General features: G+C 36.1%; 1 protein-coding gene across 7 annotated transcripts in view; it reads left to right on the top strand.

Moving 5' to 3' along the window:
- Positions 1-16,073, top strand: part of ZNF236 (zinc finger protein 236) — a 77,982-nt gene that overhangs the window by 15,379 nt on the left and 46,530 nt on the right. For all 7 annotated transcript variants that reach the window (XM_039711155.1, XM_039711153.1, XM_039711156.1 and 4 more), the window contains exons 4-8: positions 2,521-2,699; positions 4,197-4,321; positions 7,463-7,635; positions 10,235-10,381; positions 12,192-12,263. In XM_039711155.1, coding sequence (XP_039567089.1) covers positions 2,521-2,699; positions 4,197-4,321; positions 7,463-7,635; positions 10,235-10,381; positions 12,192-12,263 — 696 coding nt within the window. The remainder of the gene's footprint in view (positions 1-2,520; positions 2,700-4,196; positions 4,322-7,462; positions 7,636-10,234; positions 10,382-12,191; positions 12,264-16,073) is intronic.

The raw sequence follows: 16,073 nt of genomic DNA, 5'->3' as shown, positions 1-16,073 counted from the left end.
TGTTGTTAGAAGGGTTAAAAATTGGAAATCAGAGCAAAAGTGCATATACTTTTAGGGACATACGTAGAGGTTAAGAAGATTGCTTCGCAAAATGAAATTTGTGGAACTTTACCCTTGTGCTGTGCTGTGTCAGGCAGCTTTATCTACAGACGAATGCAGATGGGAAAGAACAGAACAGTTCTAGTGAGATTTGGGAGAATGGGTCTGTCTGTGAAACTTAGATTTTTGTGATTGATTGCTCCATGTGAGAGGTTCTGGAAGGAATTTTCTGGGCTGTTGATACTGAGCTTGCAGGAGACTTTCCTCCTTGCATTCTTTAGTGATTTATATGTGATATACTGGTGTGAGGGAAAAACTTCATATTTGAAATTACTCACTAATATGGGGTAGCTTTCTCTTGAGAAGTCATAAAGAATATATCTTGCACAAATATGACCCATCTTCTTGAGAATTGTTGATCTTGTCCATTTTTTCAGTGGAAATGCACAGTGGTTTTCATTGCTACATTTTGCCCTGGCAAGATAGAAATGGTGAATAAAAAACTGAAACACAAATTATTTTTTACGTTAGAACTGCTACTGTGTCTTCTTTTTTCATGAACATGAAGGGCTTTTAGGCTTTAGGAACCCCTTAATATGTTGAAAAAGTTAAAACTGATGTTTGGCGGATATAAAATGAAAATTCCTTCATTATAAGATCCTGTTGGTTTGGATTTTTATGTTTTACTTTGTGTGATTTTGGGGTTTTGTTTGTTTTAGTTTTTTTTTTAGAAATATTCACTGTATTTGATTTGTATTGTGTAATAATTTGTGAGCAATGATCTTTTGAAAAAGTGCAGAGTAAAATCCTTTGCAGATGCTGGGAGTCACAAATACAAAACAGGTGAAGATCATGAATTCCAAAGTGTTCTTCAGATGTTGTGTCTGGTAAGATAGGGAGAGTTAAAACAGGCAGAATCCAATGAGTAGAACTTTAAAATTTTTTTTTCTGAGTTTGGGAATTTTGCATATGATCATCTCCTTCTGTTTAGTGTAAAAAGGTGGTTTACCCATAGTGAGGTTACAGTGTTCAATCACTTGTTTTGTGTGTGGTTGTGATTTTTTTGTTTGCTTGAGGAGCCAAAAATTATATCTGGTATTGCCTATAGCAAAGTCTGTTGATGTGATATATAGGTGGGTTTTTTGTAGTTTTTCTGCATTACTGTGGTCTTGCTTTCCTACAGCAACTTTCACAATACTGAATAGAACAATGAAGATTTTAATTGTCTCAACTTCATCTTAGGCTACTTTTTGGTTTGTAGAAGTTGCTTAATAGAACATGTGTGTTTGCAGCATGATACATATGCATGTCTAAAAAATGCTGAGAAGCAATTCAAAATCCCTCAGTTTTGAGGTTCATGAGCTTGGCATAGTAATTGTAGGTTTCCCTTCATAAAATTTTTCCCCACTTTTAGAAATCTAAAATTGTAAACTAAATTTGTTGTGAAAGAGCAGTAGATGCCCATAAGAAGTATTCAGATTTGAATGTATGTCCTAGAAAAAAAAATTAGTTATTTGTTGCTCACTCTGTAACTTGAATGCAATAATAATGACATCTAGGTTAGATTAAACAAATAATTTTTGAATTGGTAATTAATTTCATTAAAGGACTTCAGGTTTTTAAGCTTTTGTCTGGAAATGTGAGACTGCAGAATTTTTTTTTCAGACTTAAAGAACAAATTTATTGTCAAAACAGTCCAAAAATAACATTGCATACCTGTGTTCCTCTTGATTAAAACATTCTTGTTAATATCCTTCTTGAAATGAACATGGGTGTTTTCTGTTGTTTGTTTTTACTTTTCTTGTTGATTGTTATGAGAGAGGGAGAAAGAGGGGAGTATAAGAAACATTTCAATTTGCAGTGATGATCACAATTACTGAAAACTGAGCTGATGAAAACACCTGTCTGAAAGTAATGGGTTGTAAGAGCTATGTTAGAAACATTGTGTCCCACTTTATTTCTGTCATCTTTACTGTCAAGAAAGCTTAAGAATTAAGTCAGTGCTAACTGTGGTGGGATTACTGTTTAAAAGTGACATTCACTGTCATTTTAACCTGTAAAAGTGTGAAATCCCTGAATCCACAGTTACTGTGATTTTGGTTAGAAAGTATTTATTTGTTACAGATGTTTCTGTAGACCATGGTGTAATGGCACTGAGGTGAGCTTCTGTGTGTGTCTTGAACCAGTCCACCAAGGAATTAGGGAGTGGTGAGGATTGTACTGAACTGCTTGTTTCTGCTGCCATATGAAGTTTTTAAGAACTCAGTTGTGGTAGAGTTTCTTAAAATATAAATATTAATATAATCTTGCAGTGATTATTGTACATGATTTATATCACAGGGCTCATGAACTCTTCTTGCTTGTATACGTCTCTTGTTGCTTGCTTCCAGCTGCCAGTGTCCATAGAAGGGTAAATTAATCTGCTTGAACAAAGCTTGTGCACTGCTGTTTTGAAAAATCAGTCTCTATTATCTCTTTCAGAATCTTATCTGTTCAGAGTGTGGAGATGAATTCACTTTACAGAGTCAGCTGTCCATACACATGGAAGAACATCGTCAAGAATTGGCAGGCAGTAGGATTCACAGCTGCAAGTCTTGCAAAAAGGAATTTGAAACTTCCTCACAGCTAAAGGAGCATATGAAAACTCACTATAAAATAAGGTGACAATCATGGGACTATAACAAAATGAGCAGATGTTAATTTTATGGTGATAGCTGAGAAAAGCAGGAGTAGTATTTCCAGTCAGCAAGTACCATGATTTATGCAGATAATATCTTTTCTTTGGTATGCTGTTCTAAAATGACACTTTCTTTTTAAAACCTTGCTTAAGTGGGTGGTTATTTTTGGAGGCCTTTTTTCCCCCTGTTTTTGTGTTTAGGCACACATACTAAGCATAGTTCATCTGCCAGCTATTTGTAAACATGCATCAAGTTTCTCTGATGCAAAGTGATTTTTGAAGTGTGTTTATGATTTTGAACACTAATAGCAGTATATTGAAGTAAATGTATATTAGTTTTACATAGCATTTATTATAATGACAAAAGTTTTAATGCTTTCATTCTGCAAAGATGTTACTTGTTCTTTGCAGTTTAATCATCTTTCCCCATTACAGCCTCCCATGAGTTTCTTGTAAATCTGAAAAAGCACAAAATGAAGGGGGGGAAAAAAGAAGCCTGGTAAATGCTGTTCTTATTTTTGGTGAATATTTGTTCTGTCTTTTCTTTCAGCTCTCTATTTTAACTTTACTTTTAGGAAAAAAACTTCTCTTGGTTTACTTTATAAATTAAAAAAGCCTAAAGTCTTGACAGCTGATCTCTCTTTTCACTGTTTCTATAAAAAACAGATGAGGAAAATTACATATGCAAACCAAGAAATCTTGTCTATTCCCAGTTCTTCTTACTAGAAGTTAATAGAGATTCTAACTTCTTAATAGTTGTGTTACAGGAGGTTTAAACAAGTGTTGTAAATTTCAATCTGCAAACAGAAATGTAAAGATTTGAAGGGTCAAGTTAGGTTTGTGTTGAGTTATATAAATGTACCTACTAAAACCATTGTTCCTTGTGAACAGCTCCTGTTTAGAGGCGTTAGGATGAATAAACTAGTTAGTTTGATTTGTAACAAAATGAATTTTGGGAATTTATATTCTCTATTTCTGTGTTTCTTTGGAGAGTGTGATTTGTTTTTGAGGGTCAATGGTGAATATTTGGATTGTTAAATTCTTAACTTGCTCTTGCTAGACTGCAGCAAGTGTGTTTGTACTCCAGTGTATGAGATCTGTGTATTCTAGCTCAGAATGAATGACTTTGCTACGTTCAGGCAAAAGAAATAGAGTTGCACAGAGTTGAATATTCCCACCAAAATGTTTGTGAAGTCACCGTATTCTTCTGGCAGAATTCACCCTGAAAATGTCTGAAGAGAGCCTCTAAGATGTGTCGGATCTTTAGTGCAGAAATAACTAAAAGTCTTGTGCCTGGAGGTACCGAGAAAAGAGCTGTTGGTGTTGTTCTTTTAGTATCATTATGGAGTTTGGGTTTTCACTGTTGCAGCTATGTTGCCACCAAGTGAACACTATGTTAGAAATAATGAGGTTAAAGAAGCTTCTTCAAAATAACAATTCATATTAAAATTGCTTTTTTTCTTTTTTTTCTTTATCACAGGGTATCAAATACCAGATCTTACAACAGAAACATTGATAGAAGTGGGTTTACCTATTCCTGTCCTCACTGTGGGAAGACGTTCCAGAAACCAAGTCAATTAACACGGCACGTTAGAATACACACAGGTAAGGTTGTGGAAGTACTTATTTTAACAAAATCAGTTAACCTCCAAAATGCTGTGTGTTTTTTCTCCCTGTTGGGACCTGAAATATTATTAATACATTTAGGCTTATTAGATACAGTTACCTGTTGGTTTAAAATAAACTTTATGTAATTCATTTGCTTAGGAAATTTATATACTTCTAAATTTTCTGGATTTGTGTGATTAGAAGCAGTTAACAAATGTGAAAAAATATATGCATTTCATTTGTTAGCAAATATCAGTTTTGGTACTTAGAGTTTCAATGGGCCCTAAAATCAGAATCCCTTCATAAGGGCCAGTCACCTACTTTAAATTAGATCTTATGTATTCTGGAAAGTAGGTTCTAAAATCTACAGTTGCAAAAAGAGCACAAGTACATGAGAATTAATGATACTAAAAAAAGCAGTAGTCTTGCATTTTTTTAAATTGATTTATTTGAACTTAAGAAGTGATCTTCTGAGGTGGTAAGCCTAGGTTGTGATAATTGAAGAAGTGCAGGTGACTGTTCAGATTGGAAGAATGAGTAGGAAATGTTTTTTATTACATTTCTGACATAAATATGTGCATGTTTAAACCATAAGCAAGGGAAATAATTGAAAAGTGCCAAGCATAAAATAATATACAACTTTCAAAGTGTACAGATGACTATGAAAAAATAGTTCTCATCTTTTAACCAGGTATACATTATTATAGCAGGAGTTTGGCTTTAAACAAAGTCTTCATTGAAGATATTCCAGTGATGTTCAATACGTATTTTTCATACATACTGAATAAATTGCCATTTGTTTAGTTTTTAGCTAATTCAGGTATACATTTGTGTAAGTGTGCAATTCTCTTTGTAATATCAGTCAGTGTAATATCACTGTTCAGACAGTGATGTGATGAGTTGCCATCTACAAGAATGGCCTTGTTTACAAAGAAATAATAAGACCATTGTGTGACACTTTCTTAAGAATCTTTTGAAGTTTTACAGATCTAGTTATAGAAAAGTAACACAAGAGGTCACCCTTGTACCTGCTTTAAAACAATTGCTTGAAAGTAGTATCAAACAAAGGTCAGTGAAAATTAACTTCAGTGTTTTAGATTCATGGCTCTATTTAATTCATTATCTTATTCTAGTCAGAATAAAGAAACAAGGTTATAGTTGGCTATGGATGCTTTTTTAAAGCTTCGAAAAGTTCAAGGGCTTTTTTTATTTTTTTTTTTAAGACTGAAAAACATTTGTCTGTTGGGAAACCAGAAACAGAAAATGCAGTCCTAATCTGCACATGATGGGAGGTCATTTTAACTTCCAATTAGCTTGCAAATACTCATTTAATTAGTGAAGTATGCTAGTACTCTAAATCTGCAGACAATCTGTCTGGCATTTGGCTGCTTGAGGTACTGTAGATATGTATAAAAGAACAACTCTGTTTTAGAGAATTTAGAATGCCCAAGTCTTTAAGTGTTAAAATAGCAGATCTGTGCACAATGGGTGGCATTACGTTAGTCTCATAATTGCAGTACTTTTTTTGTTCTAGCTAGTCATTTCAAGTACTTACACCCTTCTGGGAAAAAAAATCACATCTCAGGGACTGCAATTCCCACATTAATGATTGAGTAATGAACCCTTGTCCCCCCTCTCAAATCCATATTTTATTAATTTACACTTGAGATACAGAAATTTCACTTTTCCACAATAGAGTTAAGATTTCATTTTGATAATGAGATTTACTTAGATAGGCAAACTTAACCTGAAGCAATACTTCCATGTGTCCACCAGCAACTCTTACTGGAAGCTAAGCTTTTTGCCTATGAAAGCCTAATAGGAATTCTGTATTTCCAGATGTGAAACAGTGTTCTTAATTTTAATCTCTTTTAAAAAATATATAGTTAAAACCTGCAATCCTTAAGGCACCTTCAAAACCCCTAAGCAGCAGAAGATACACATTCCTTCAGTGAATTATATGCTTGAAATCAATTTCAGAAAAATAACTGCTTTTGTTCTTTTGTTTCCTAATTAAGAATTAATAAGTTTACAGTAGATGTAATTACAGCTATAAAATTAGAAATCATATAAAAATGTTTATTAAAACTGACTTAATGTGCACATGGTAGTACTTACTGGTGTAGCAGAGATAGCATACTGGGTGCCTATACTGGTCTTGCCTATGAAAATGTGCAAAGGCAAGGTGTTAAATATTTTCAGTATCCTAGAGTTACCACAGCTGAACTATTTCACTAAAAAAAAAAACGTAGTAGTACTAAGTTCACAGTGGAGGTTTCCAGGAGTTAAGTAGTTCACATTGTTGTAAGAAACTGAAAATTTTTTTTAGTAAGTTTATGTAGCGTTGTAATCTGTTTATGCAGACCTCTTATGTTCTGTAACTGTGGGGTTCTTCATGCATATCTGGTAACATACAAAAAGTGTAATTGTGCACAGTACTGAGGGCACCAAAATTGGGAAATTATGACAGAGCATTTCTGTAAAAATGTTGTCTAGTTTTTCTTTAAATATTAAATATGAACAGTTTCTTAAATTATTTTCTGAGAAGAACTGTCCAAAACATTATTTAATTGCATATTTTCAGTATGTGCTTGCAAAGAGTGCTCTTAATATTTGTTGGGGATTGGGAACCATATACCATCTTTTGCAGAGTTGTTGTAAGATTTATGATTTTAAATTTGATAAAAGGTTTAATTTTTGGCTGTTAGTTATTTATTACTGTCCATTTACCCTCGGGCCTGCTTGTTTCTGTGAAGATATATGCATTTTATAGGATTGGGTATTAAACATGTCTGGGTTTCTTTTTTATTTTTCTCTTTGTTTTTTTTTTTTTTTTTTTTTTGCTCCAATGATTTTGCATAGCATTTTTCAAATGACAAATTGAGCAAAGGTGTTTTAAGTAATTGCTTCATCTGAATTTCCTTTATTTTACCCATTTAAACTGATGATCGTCGCTGCATTTTCATCAGAGTAGGTGCTGAGGTTGGTGATTGAGGTAAACAATTTTTTTGTCAAAACCTCCTAATAACTTGTATAATAACGTGTGTATTTTATTTTTATGGATACAATTTTTCGTTTAGATACAGAAACTGCTGACATTTACTGAAATCTCCTTACCGTGCGGCTGTTTCCTTGCAGGTGAACGACCTTTCAAGTGCAGCGAGTGCGGGAAGGCCTTTAACCAGAAGGGGGCTCTGCAGACCCACATGATCAAGCACACGGGGGAGAAGCCCCACGCCTGTGCCTTTTGTCCCGCCGCCTTCTCCCAGAAAGGCAACCTGCAGTCACACATCCAGCGAGTTCACTCTGAGGTAAATGCCATTATTCATCGAGTCCTGGGTGCTAACATGCATCTTAACTCAATTTTGCTATTCCTTTGTGCTCCAACCAGTGTGCATTTACTGCTCTAGTGTGGATTGCTGCTTTTACCTGTGAGCTTTCCTTAGCTTGGTCTGAATAAATGTATCATTAGGAGAAGTAGCAAAACCTTCGTTTACCAGTGATTTTTCAGTACATGGGCAGATTAATAAATAGTGGGGTTAGGTGCATGAAAATGTATCTATGTCAGTCTTGGAGAACAAGGGCTAGAATCAGATGAAAGTAAGCCGAAAGCAGCCAAGCAGAAAATGGTGAAAAATGTCAAGGCCAAACAGCAACTCACTGTAATTGTGTTGTAAGACATACTTGCCATTTGTCTTTGAAGTATGTCTTGCAGCCTTTTACAGAGTTTTTTTGGATACAAGTAGAAGAAAATTCCAGAATACGTTTAAAGAAAAAAATTCAACCTCTTTATATCTTTTTTCCTCTTTTTGGCAGACAGTTTTTAAGACTCAAAAGGTACTGCTGTGATAAAGTAATACAATCTTCTTAGCAGTATGAGCTATGCAACTTTGTTCAGTAATTTCCATGCAGACTTCAGTGAGTTGTGGTTGGAAATACCCATAGAAAAAGACCTAGTTTTGGTTTGAAATTTTGAACTGACAGAGATAGCGCTTTTTGCTTTTGCTTCCTGTGTGCACAATATCATCTTTGTTCTCACTCTTCCCCTAACTCAGATTTGCTGTCTCATTTTGCATTTTTGTGTTACAATGGTAGATATTACTAAGGATCCTTTTAGCATGTTAGTTTCTTACTTTTAGGATATGCCTTAGTATATGGATATATCTTAATAGTTTGTAATATACTTAATTAAGTCATGTAACTTGGAGTGCTGTGTCCAGTTTAGGACACGCAATTCAGGAAGGATGTTGAGGTCCTGGAGCATGCCCAGAGAAGGGAAATGAAGCTGATGAGGAGTCTGGAGCCCAAGTTCTGTGAGGAATGGCTGAGAGAGCTGGGATTGTTTAGCCTGGACAAGAGGAGGTGTTGGGAGGAACCTTATCACTCTCTACAACTCCCTGGGGAGAGGCTGTGGCCAGGTGGGGGTTGGCCTCTTCTCCCAAGCAATCAGTGACAGGACAAGAGGACACCGTCTTAAGCTGTACCAGGGGTGGTTTGGGTTGGACATCAGGAGGAATTCCTTCATGAACAGGTGATTAGACATTAGCATGGGCTGCCAAGAGAAGTGGTGGAGTCACCATGCCTGGATATTTAAGACTGTACTTGGCACTCAGTGCTGTGGTCTGGTTCACATGGTAGAGTTTGGTCATAGATTGGACTTGAGGACCTCAGAGATGTTTTCCAACCTAATTGATTCTGTGATTCTCTGGTGTGACTAGTCATCCTCAAGGTTAACAGCTCTCTGTGTGTGATACCTTATGCTGCATAAAAAAAATGAACCAACATTGATTTAATAATTTGACTTTTTAATATTAGTTAGGGATGAAGTAAAAAATACTTTTTACTTTTTTCCTCTTGTTACTGCATTTTCCTGTATGAAACAAACAAATTATGAGATAAGATACTTTAAATAAATGCTACCTCCTGATCACATCCTATGCTGTATTTTGCAGTCCTGAGCCTGCATTTGACTTACTGTTTTGGTTAATTTATTAATTTTTTTTCTTTCTTGCTTTTGCTGTATTTTCTTCAAGCCTGTGTGGAACTCTATGAATTCTTTGTTTTCTTCTGAGACAGTTACAAAATAACATTGCAGTTGATAATGAATTACGGGTTGATTCTCACTTCCTAAAGCACTGTTTAGTTGTAGCATATTTTATTACTTCATACCTCTTTTTGCGTCTTGTTGGCAGTTTAATGTCACATAATGTGAAATATCAGTACTATATTGCAAGTACTGCAGGGTGTCTTCTTTTGAATACCTTGTTGCTCCCTGCACATTTTAAGTGCCACACTGGATGTTATTGCTGTGTGATGGACTGAAGAGGGAAGGTGAGGATGGTTGGAATCTGCAGATTTAACTGCTTTAATTACCTTAACCCATTGGTCTGAAAGTCTCAACAAGTGGCTGCTGATCACTTTTTTGTTCTGTGTGTTCAAATTCAGTTAAAACTAGACATTAACCTTCCATGCCCTTCATGGTGTTTGTTTTGTCTGCATTTTTTTCATTTCATACTTCCAAATTTCCATTTATATTATGCATGATGTTTCATCTTCAGGTGCATCTTAATTGTAAAGTTGCATTTCAATTTTGCTTTTAAGTGTGAAATGGTAGGAGATGGTAAAGGGAGAAAAGTCTGAGGCCTCGTTTGCCGCAGGACATTTGCTTTCCTGTCTGCTGCCTCACAATGTTATCAAGTCGTAGTAAGCAGTTGTGGTCATGCACATAGATTATAGTTCATTTATATCCAAGAGGTACCAGACTGATTTCATAATCATATGCATTTTGGTAACTTTAAAAAAATAAACCATTTTAGCTCTCATAATCCCATAGTATACTTGTTATATAGAAAAATAATGAAAAACATAATATAGGTGTAGGAAAAAAATTACTTTTTTTTTTTTGTTAAGGTGAAGAATGGTCCTACATACAACTGTACAGAATGTAGCTGTGTCTTCAAAAGCTTGGGTAGTTTAAATACACATATCAGCAAGATGCACATGGGTGGTCCACAGAATTCTGCAAGTGCTTCAACGGATGTATCTCATGTTACAGCGGTAAGCTTTGCTTGGTATATAGTGAAAATGCCTTTGAGAGTTTAATTAGGTCTATATCTTAATTCCAGTAAGTCTTCAGATTGGTTAGAACTTCTAGACCTGCAGCTGTCTTCTGTCTTTTTCAAGTTTTGTGTGATTTTTGGTATTAGTTTGCAGGATTAAATATTAGGAAAATGTAAATTGGCCAGCTATGTGCAGAAAAGTATTTACAATTCAACACTTTGGTTGGAAATGTAGCAGTTTAATTCTGCAACTAAGTAAAGTATAATTCTTGTACTTGCAGATTATGTTAGCCTTGTCTGATAAAATAAAAATTATGGGGAAGCTTTAGAACTACTGAAAACCTGTGTTAGTTTCAACTCATTTTCAGAAATTGTTTGTATAATTCTAGTGTATATAAACACATAGTTGATTCTTCTATGTATATCTGATAACTTTTTTTAAGTGTTAGCTTCTTATTAGGCAGATTGCAAAGGAAAAAACAGCTTTACTGGAAGCAGTGAATGTTTGTTTTTTTTCTTTGCCAAGATACAAAAGAGCTAAAATTCAGAAAATATTTCTGGTTTCATAAGACTACAGTATTTTTTGAGCCAGTGTATATTTAATTTATCATAGTACTCTTCTTTTTTTCTTTATTAGAACAATCTCTTCTGGCTTTAGTCCCCTCTGTTTTTCTTAACTTCCAACTCATGCTTTAATGTTCAGTGGGTGATGAATAATACCAGACGTTGAACAAGGAAGGTTAAAATTTGAAGTCTGAACTTCATTTTGCAGCTGTGTCTTCTTGAAATAAGCTGTCTAGTAATGGTGTTTGGAAAAGCTTTTTTTTTAACATTTTCTGAAGTTGTTTTATAGGGCAGATGCTATTTCTTTCTTTCTCCATGTTACTTCATAAAAAGAAAGACCAATATGTCTTACTTGTTTGCAAGTGCATATAGTCTCTATGTCCTTTTTTACACTTCTACATTCTCAAGCCTAATCTTAAAAGCAGGATGGAAAAGAATTCCGTCATACTACCTCATGTGGTTTTTTTCCCCTGGCCAGCTCTGTTTTTTTTTTTTGGTTGCTTAAATATTTTGGATTTGCTTAGCATATTGATATTACAGCAGTGTGGTATTATCACTGCTTGCATGAATACTGTGCTGCTTGCATGCAAGAGTGGAGTAGCAAAAAATGCCATACAGTAGTATAAGCAAAGAGAGAAGGGAGAAAAAGATTCTTTCTAAAAATAGATGCCAAGAAGTTTAGCAAGGAGGAGCAGAGATAAAAAATGACATGTCAATTGCATATTAGAGGAGACTATGCTTTTTATTTGTAATTTTATATCTCTATTTGCATATATTAAATTATTGCTTTAGAAACTTAGCACATTGTTACATTAGCACTAGCATTATTAGATTAGAACTTTTCTTCATTCTGCTGAAAACTTGCAGAGCTGCTTTGACAACAAATCTCTAGTATAATAATTCTATTCTGAAGTTTGCCATCAGTCTCTGTCATCCCTTGATACATACCTGGGGATAAGCAAGGATTATGTCCTTATTAAGTACCCATTCCAAAAGCTGAAGTTTCCTGAAGTGCTGTGCTACCAAAGAATGTACTCTTGTATGGTACATGAGAATATTTTCTAAATTATAGTGACTGTAAGGCTGTAATTTGCTGCATTAGTATTTATAGCTAAGATGATTTAGTGTACTTCTGTTTCTCTCACATTGTCTGATTTTTCTGTGCTGCTTTTCTGCCATGTTTTATATCAGCCATGTTTTTCTTTTTTTTGATTAAGATTTAAATTATTTTGATTTCTTTGTAGGACTCTGTCACCCAGCCTTTAACGACATCCCCTACTAATCTTTTGCAGCCTGTTGATAACAAATGGAAGAATGTAAGTGTGAAGTTTTGGTCATATTTTTGTGTCAAGACTATAAATGGGAGAAACTTCACTTAATTTTGTAAATTTTAATTTACTTGGTGATATGCTGTGATACTTTGTGATAAATTGGATCAGCTAATATGTGAAGGGAAGCTCCTTGGTGAATGCAGCTGGTTATTTAGAGGTGGAACAGATCTTAAGTGGATTATGTTGCCTCATTTGTTTACACTCTCATGGTTTAGCATGTAGTCTCTTCAACAGCTCTTCAAAATGGAGGTAAATACTTTTCTATATAAAAAGACCAGAGAGTGAGGATTCTTAAAAATCCTGCATTGCTCTACCCCTCTGCCTTTATTTTGCAGGGATTACCATGGTTGGGTTGGAGAGGGAAGGAGCTGTGTTCATACAGGTTGAGTTGATTGGAATTTAGGCAGCAGAGGAGCTGTGGGGCTCAGGAGGAGCCATGGAGCTGGGGAAGGATGATGCGGGGCTGACTTTCTAGAGCTCCATAGCAAACAGTTGTGGTGTACATGAAGGTCTGTATGTGCCTGTCCCCCTGAGAGTTCTGTCAGGTTTTGTTGCAGCTATACAGCATCTTGTTTGTCACCTATAGGTTGCAGCATGGTATTTTAGGGACAGACTATCTGACTTACAGTCTCCCCTTCCCAACTTCATTAGGGAATTGATGATTTTCTCAGGTTTTGTTGCAGCTATACAGCATCTTGTTTGTCACCTATAGGTTGCAGCAAATAGGTTGTACTCAAATGCACAAAATCAAGAACTGGGGAATGTGGCAGTATTGCTTTAAAGTCACCTTAAACAGCTCATCCACTGTAGGCAGGGCAGAAGAGGTTGGCGGGTGGCACTGAATGTGTCTTATAGAAGGGTCAGAATGTTTGGAACTCGCAATTGGTAATGGAGTAGTTGAGTGCCTGGATAAGAATCAAGGGGCAAACAAATAATGCAGGTATTGTTGTGGGAGTCTGCTGTAGACCTTCCAGGCAGGACGATGACATTGAGGAATTATTCTTTGAGGAGCGAAGAGACACCTCTGAGTCAACTGCCCTTGTCCTTATGGAGAGCTTCAACTTGCCAGAAATTACCTGGGAGAATCACACAGCTGATACAACCTGGGCCAGAAGATTGCTAAAAAAACTGTGTGACAACTTTATGTAATGGGTCCTAAGGGAGCCGACTCAGAAAGATGCCTTCCTTGATCTACTGCTGGTCAGCAGAGAGGATCTGACAAGCAAGATGGAGATTGGCAGCCTTATTGGCCCCAGTGACTATGAAGTGATAGTTTAAAATTGTTGACTGGAGAAAAAGTGCCAGCAAAACCTCAGCTCTGGATATGAGGAGAGCAGACTTAGGCTGCTCAGGGAACTAGTAAATAAGGACCCCTGGGAAAATGTTTTTGCAGATGCTGGGGAATAGCAGTACTGGTCTCGTTCTAAATATCACATTCTGAGGGAATTTGCAAATAGCACAAGTCACGCAGGCAAGGTAGGCCACCTTGGCTTAACAGAGATCTTTTGGAAATAAGGCAGAAAACAAAGATGTATGCCCTGTTGTGGCAAGGTCAGGTGACATGGGAGGAATACAGAGGAGTAAGAGTACAGAGGAGTAAATATTTGTTGCTGTGGGGAGATGATTTGTGTGGCCAAGGCTCAGCTGCAGTTGAAGCTGGCCAGAACTGTGGGGGACAATAAAAAGAGGTTTTTCAAATGTATTAATGGCAATAGGCAGTGTAAAAGCAACATTGGCCCATTATAGGATGAGGATGGTCACCTCACAAATAGAAATAGGGACTTGGTCTGTTCAGCCTGGAGAAGACTTAGACCTCATTTCAGTTAAAATTTCTTAATGATGGGAAGAAAAGGGACAGACACTGATCCTCTTCTCTGTGGTGACAAGGGACAGGATCTGAGGTAATGGCCTGAAGTTTCGGCAGGGGAGGTTTAGGTTAGATATTAGGAAAAGGCTCTTCACCCAGAGGGAAGACCATTTGGACAATGGTCTCAGACATGTAGTGTGACTCTTGTGTCCTGCACAGGGACAGGAGTTGGACTCAATGATCCTGATGGGTCCCTTCCAAAATGTTCTGTGATAATGTGATGAAGGGTGCCGCATTTTTCCTAGTGAGAGGTAAGAGTTGGGAGCAATGGATCCCATTGCCTTCTCCTTCCAGAATTGCCTGAAACTGCCAGGCAGTTTTGCAGCTACTCTGCTCCCAGCCTGTAGCACTGCCTGGGGTAATTGTGACCCAAGTGCAGGAACCCAGCACTTGGCCTTGTTAAACCTCATACAATTGAACTATTTACCAAGTCTGTCCAGGTCCATGGTTGTATATGGTCTGTATTTCATTCTGGCAAATTTTAGATTTTTTTTAGTTGTTTGTTTATAGTGTTCACTATTCATGAACTGTATTCAATGATGCAGGAGGAATCAGAGCCATCAGAATCCTTAAAATAGGCTATGGTGTGTTTATAAATGAAGAGATTTAAGGTGCGTTAGCTGCCTTGTCCTTCAGATGAAATACTTAGACATTATTTCATCTTCTGTTTTGAGGAAGAGGAAGAAGTCTGTCATCGTAATAGAGGAGAGGAAAAAAAGTTTGAGCGTCATAGCTAGGCAAATTGGCACTTGGAAATAAAGTAGGAAATTTTAGAGAAGAAAATTTACTCTTGGAGCCATGTATTGAAATTGGATGGCAACAGAAAAAGTTAACCACAATAAACTACTTGATTTAAAGAACTGCTCTAATTTCTTACAGTTACTGTGACTTGAAGGAGTAATTCACTCAGAGCAAGCACACTGTCTGTGTTACACAGCAGACAAACCAAGGGTCATCACAAGGTCCACTGTTCCAGTTGAACAACAGTGGAATTACAAAGGAGTAATAAAGCACTTCATTCTCCATGTTATCTTTAAAATCAGATGTTCAAATAAGACCTAGAAAGAGACTTCTGAAATGTTTTATAATTAAGAATGGTAACAAACCTAATATATGTGCGTGTGTGTTCATTATTGTTCAAAAAAGATAACCTCTATAAGACTATATGTAAACTGCTGTAGAATACACAGGGCACACTGGCTAAATGCATGTAATGCTGTGATTTTCATATCAAAGATGACATTGAGAAGTTACTTCATTAACAATAACATTAATTAACAGTGATTAATTAACAGGAGCACCAATTTTCTCTTGCTGAAGCCTGGGAGAATTTTATACACTTGAGAATTTTATACACTTTTAGTGTAGGCATCCTGCTCTACATAAAGGCCTCCTTGCATTCTGTTTCCAGAAAAGAAATTATGTCTATAAAGAGCTGTTACACTCTTCAGCAAACTGCTTTTCTTCTGTTTAAGTTTGCTTCCTGTTTATTCCATTCTCACTGCAATATAGGGTGTTACCCATGTTGAAATGTTTATAGCACTTCTGCTAAATTGGAATCTGAAGAGATATGGAGTCTTTTCGTGTCTCGCTAGTGAGGTGAAAAAACCCCTAATGGTTAAATCAGTAAAGTAACAAGTGATATTCGCACATACATGCAAGAGAAGCAAGATAAGGATTTGGTTCTTATTATCTCATGAGGAGGCATGAAGAATACTTCATCAAATACACAGGACATAATCTGAGTCAAGCTAATGTTTCTTAATTCTTTGTAACCATCCTTTCTTTACTACAGTGACTTTCATCTTAACTGTCTAAAGTGTCAGTATAAAGAAAATCTCAGGGAAGTTTTCAGATTAGAAGGAAATAGTACAAATGTGAAGCCTAAGATTATTGTTTGCTAAAAACAATCTGAAAGAACATTGCGT

The sequence above is a fragment of the Passer montanus genome, unplaced genomic scaffold (genome assembly GCF_014805655.1).
Source record: "Passer montanus isolate IOZ18808 unplaced genomic scaffold, ASM1480565v1 scaffold24, whole genome shotgun sequence".
Lineage (NCBI taxonomy): Eukaryota > Metazoa > Chordata > Aves > Passeriformes > Passeridae > Passer > Passer montanus.
This window is presented reverse-complemented; position numbering and strand designations above follow the sequence as displayed.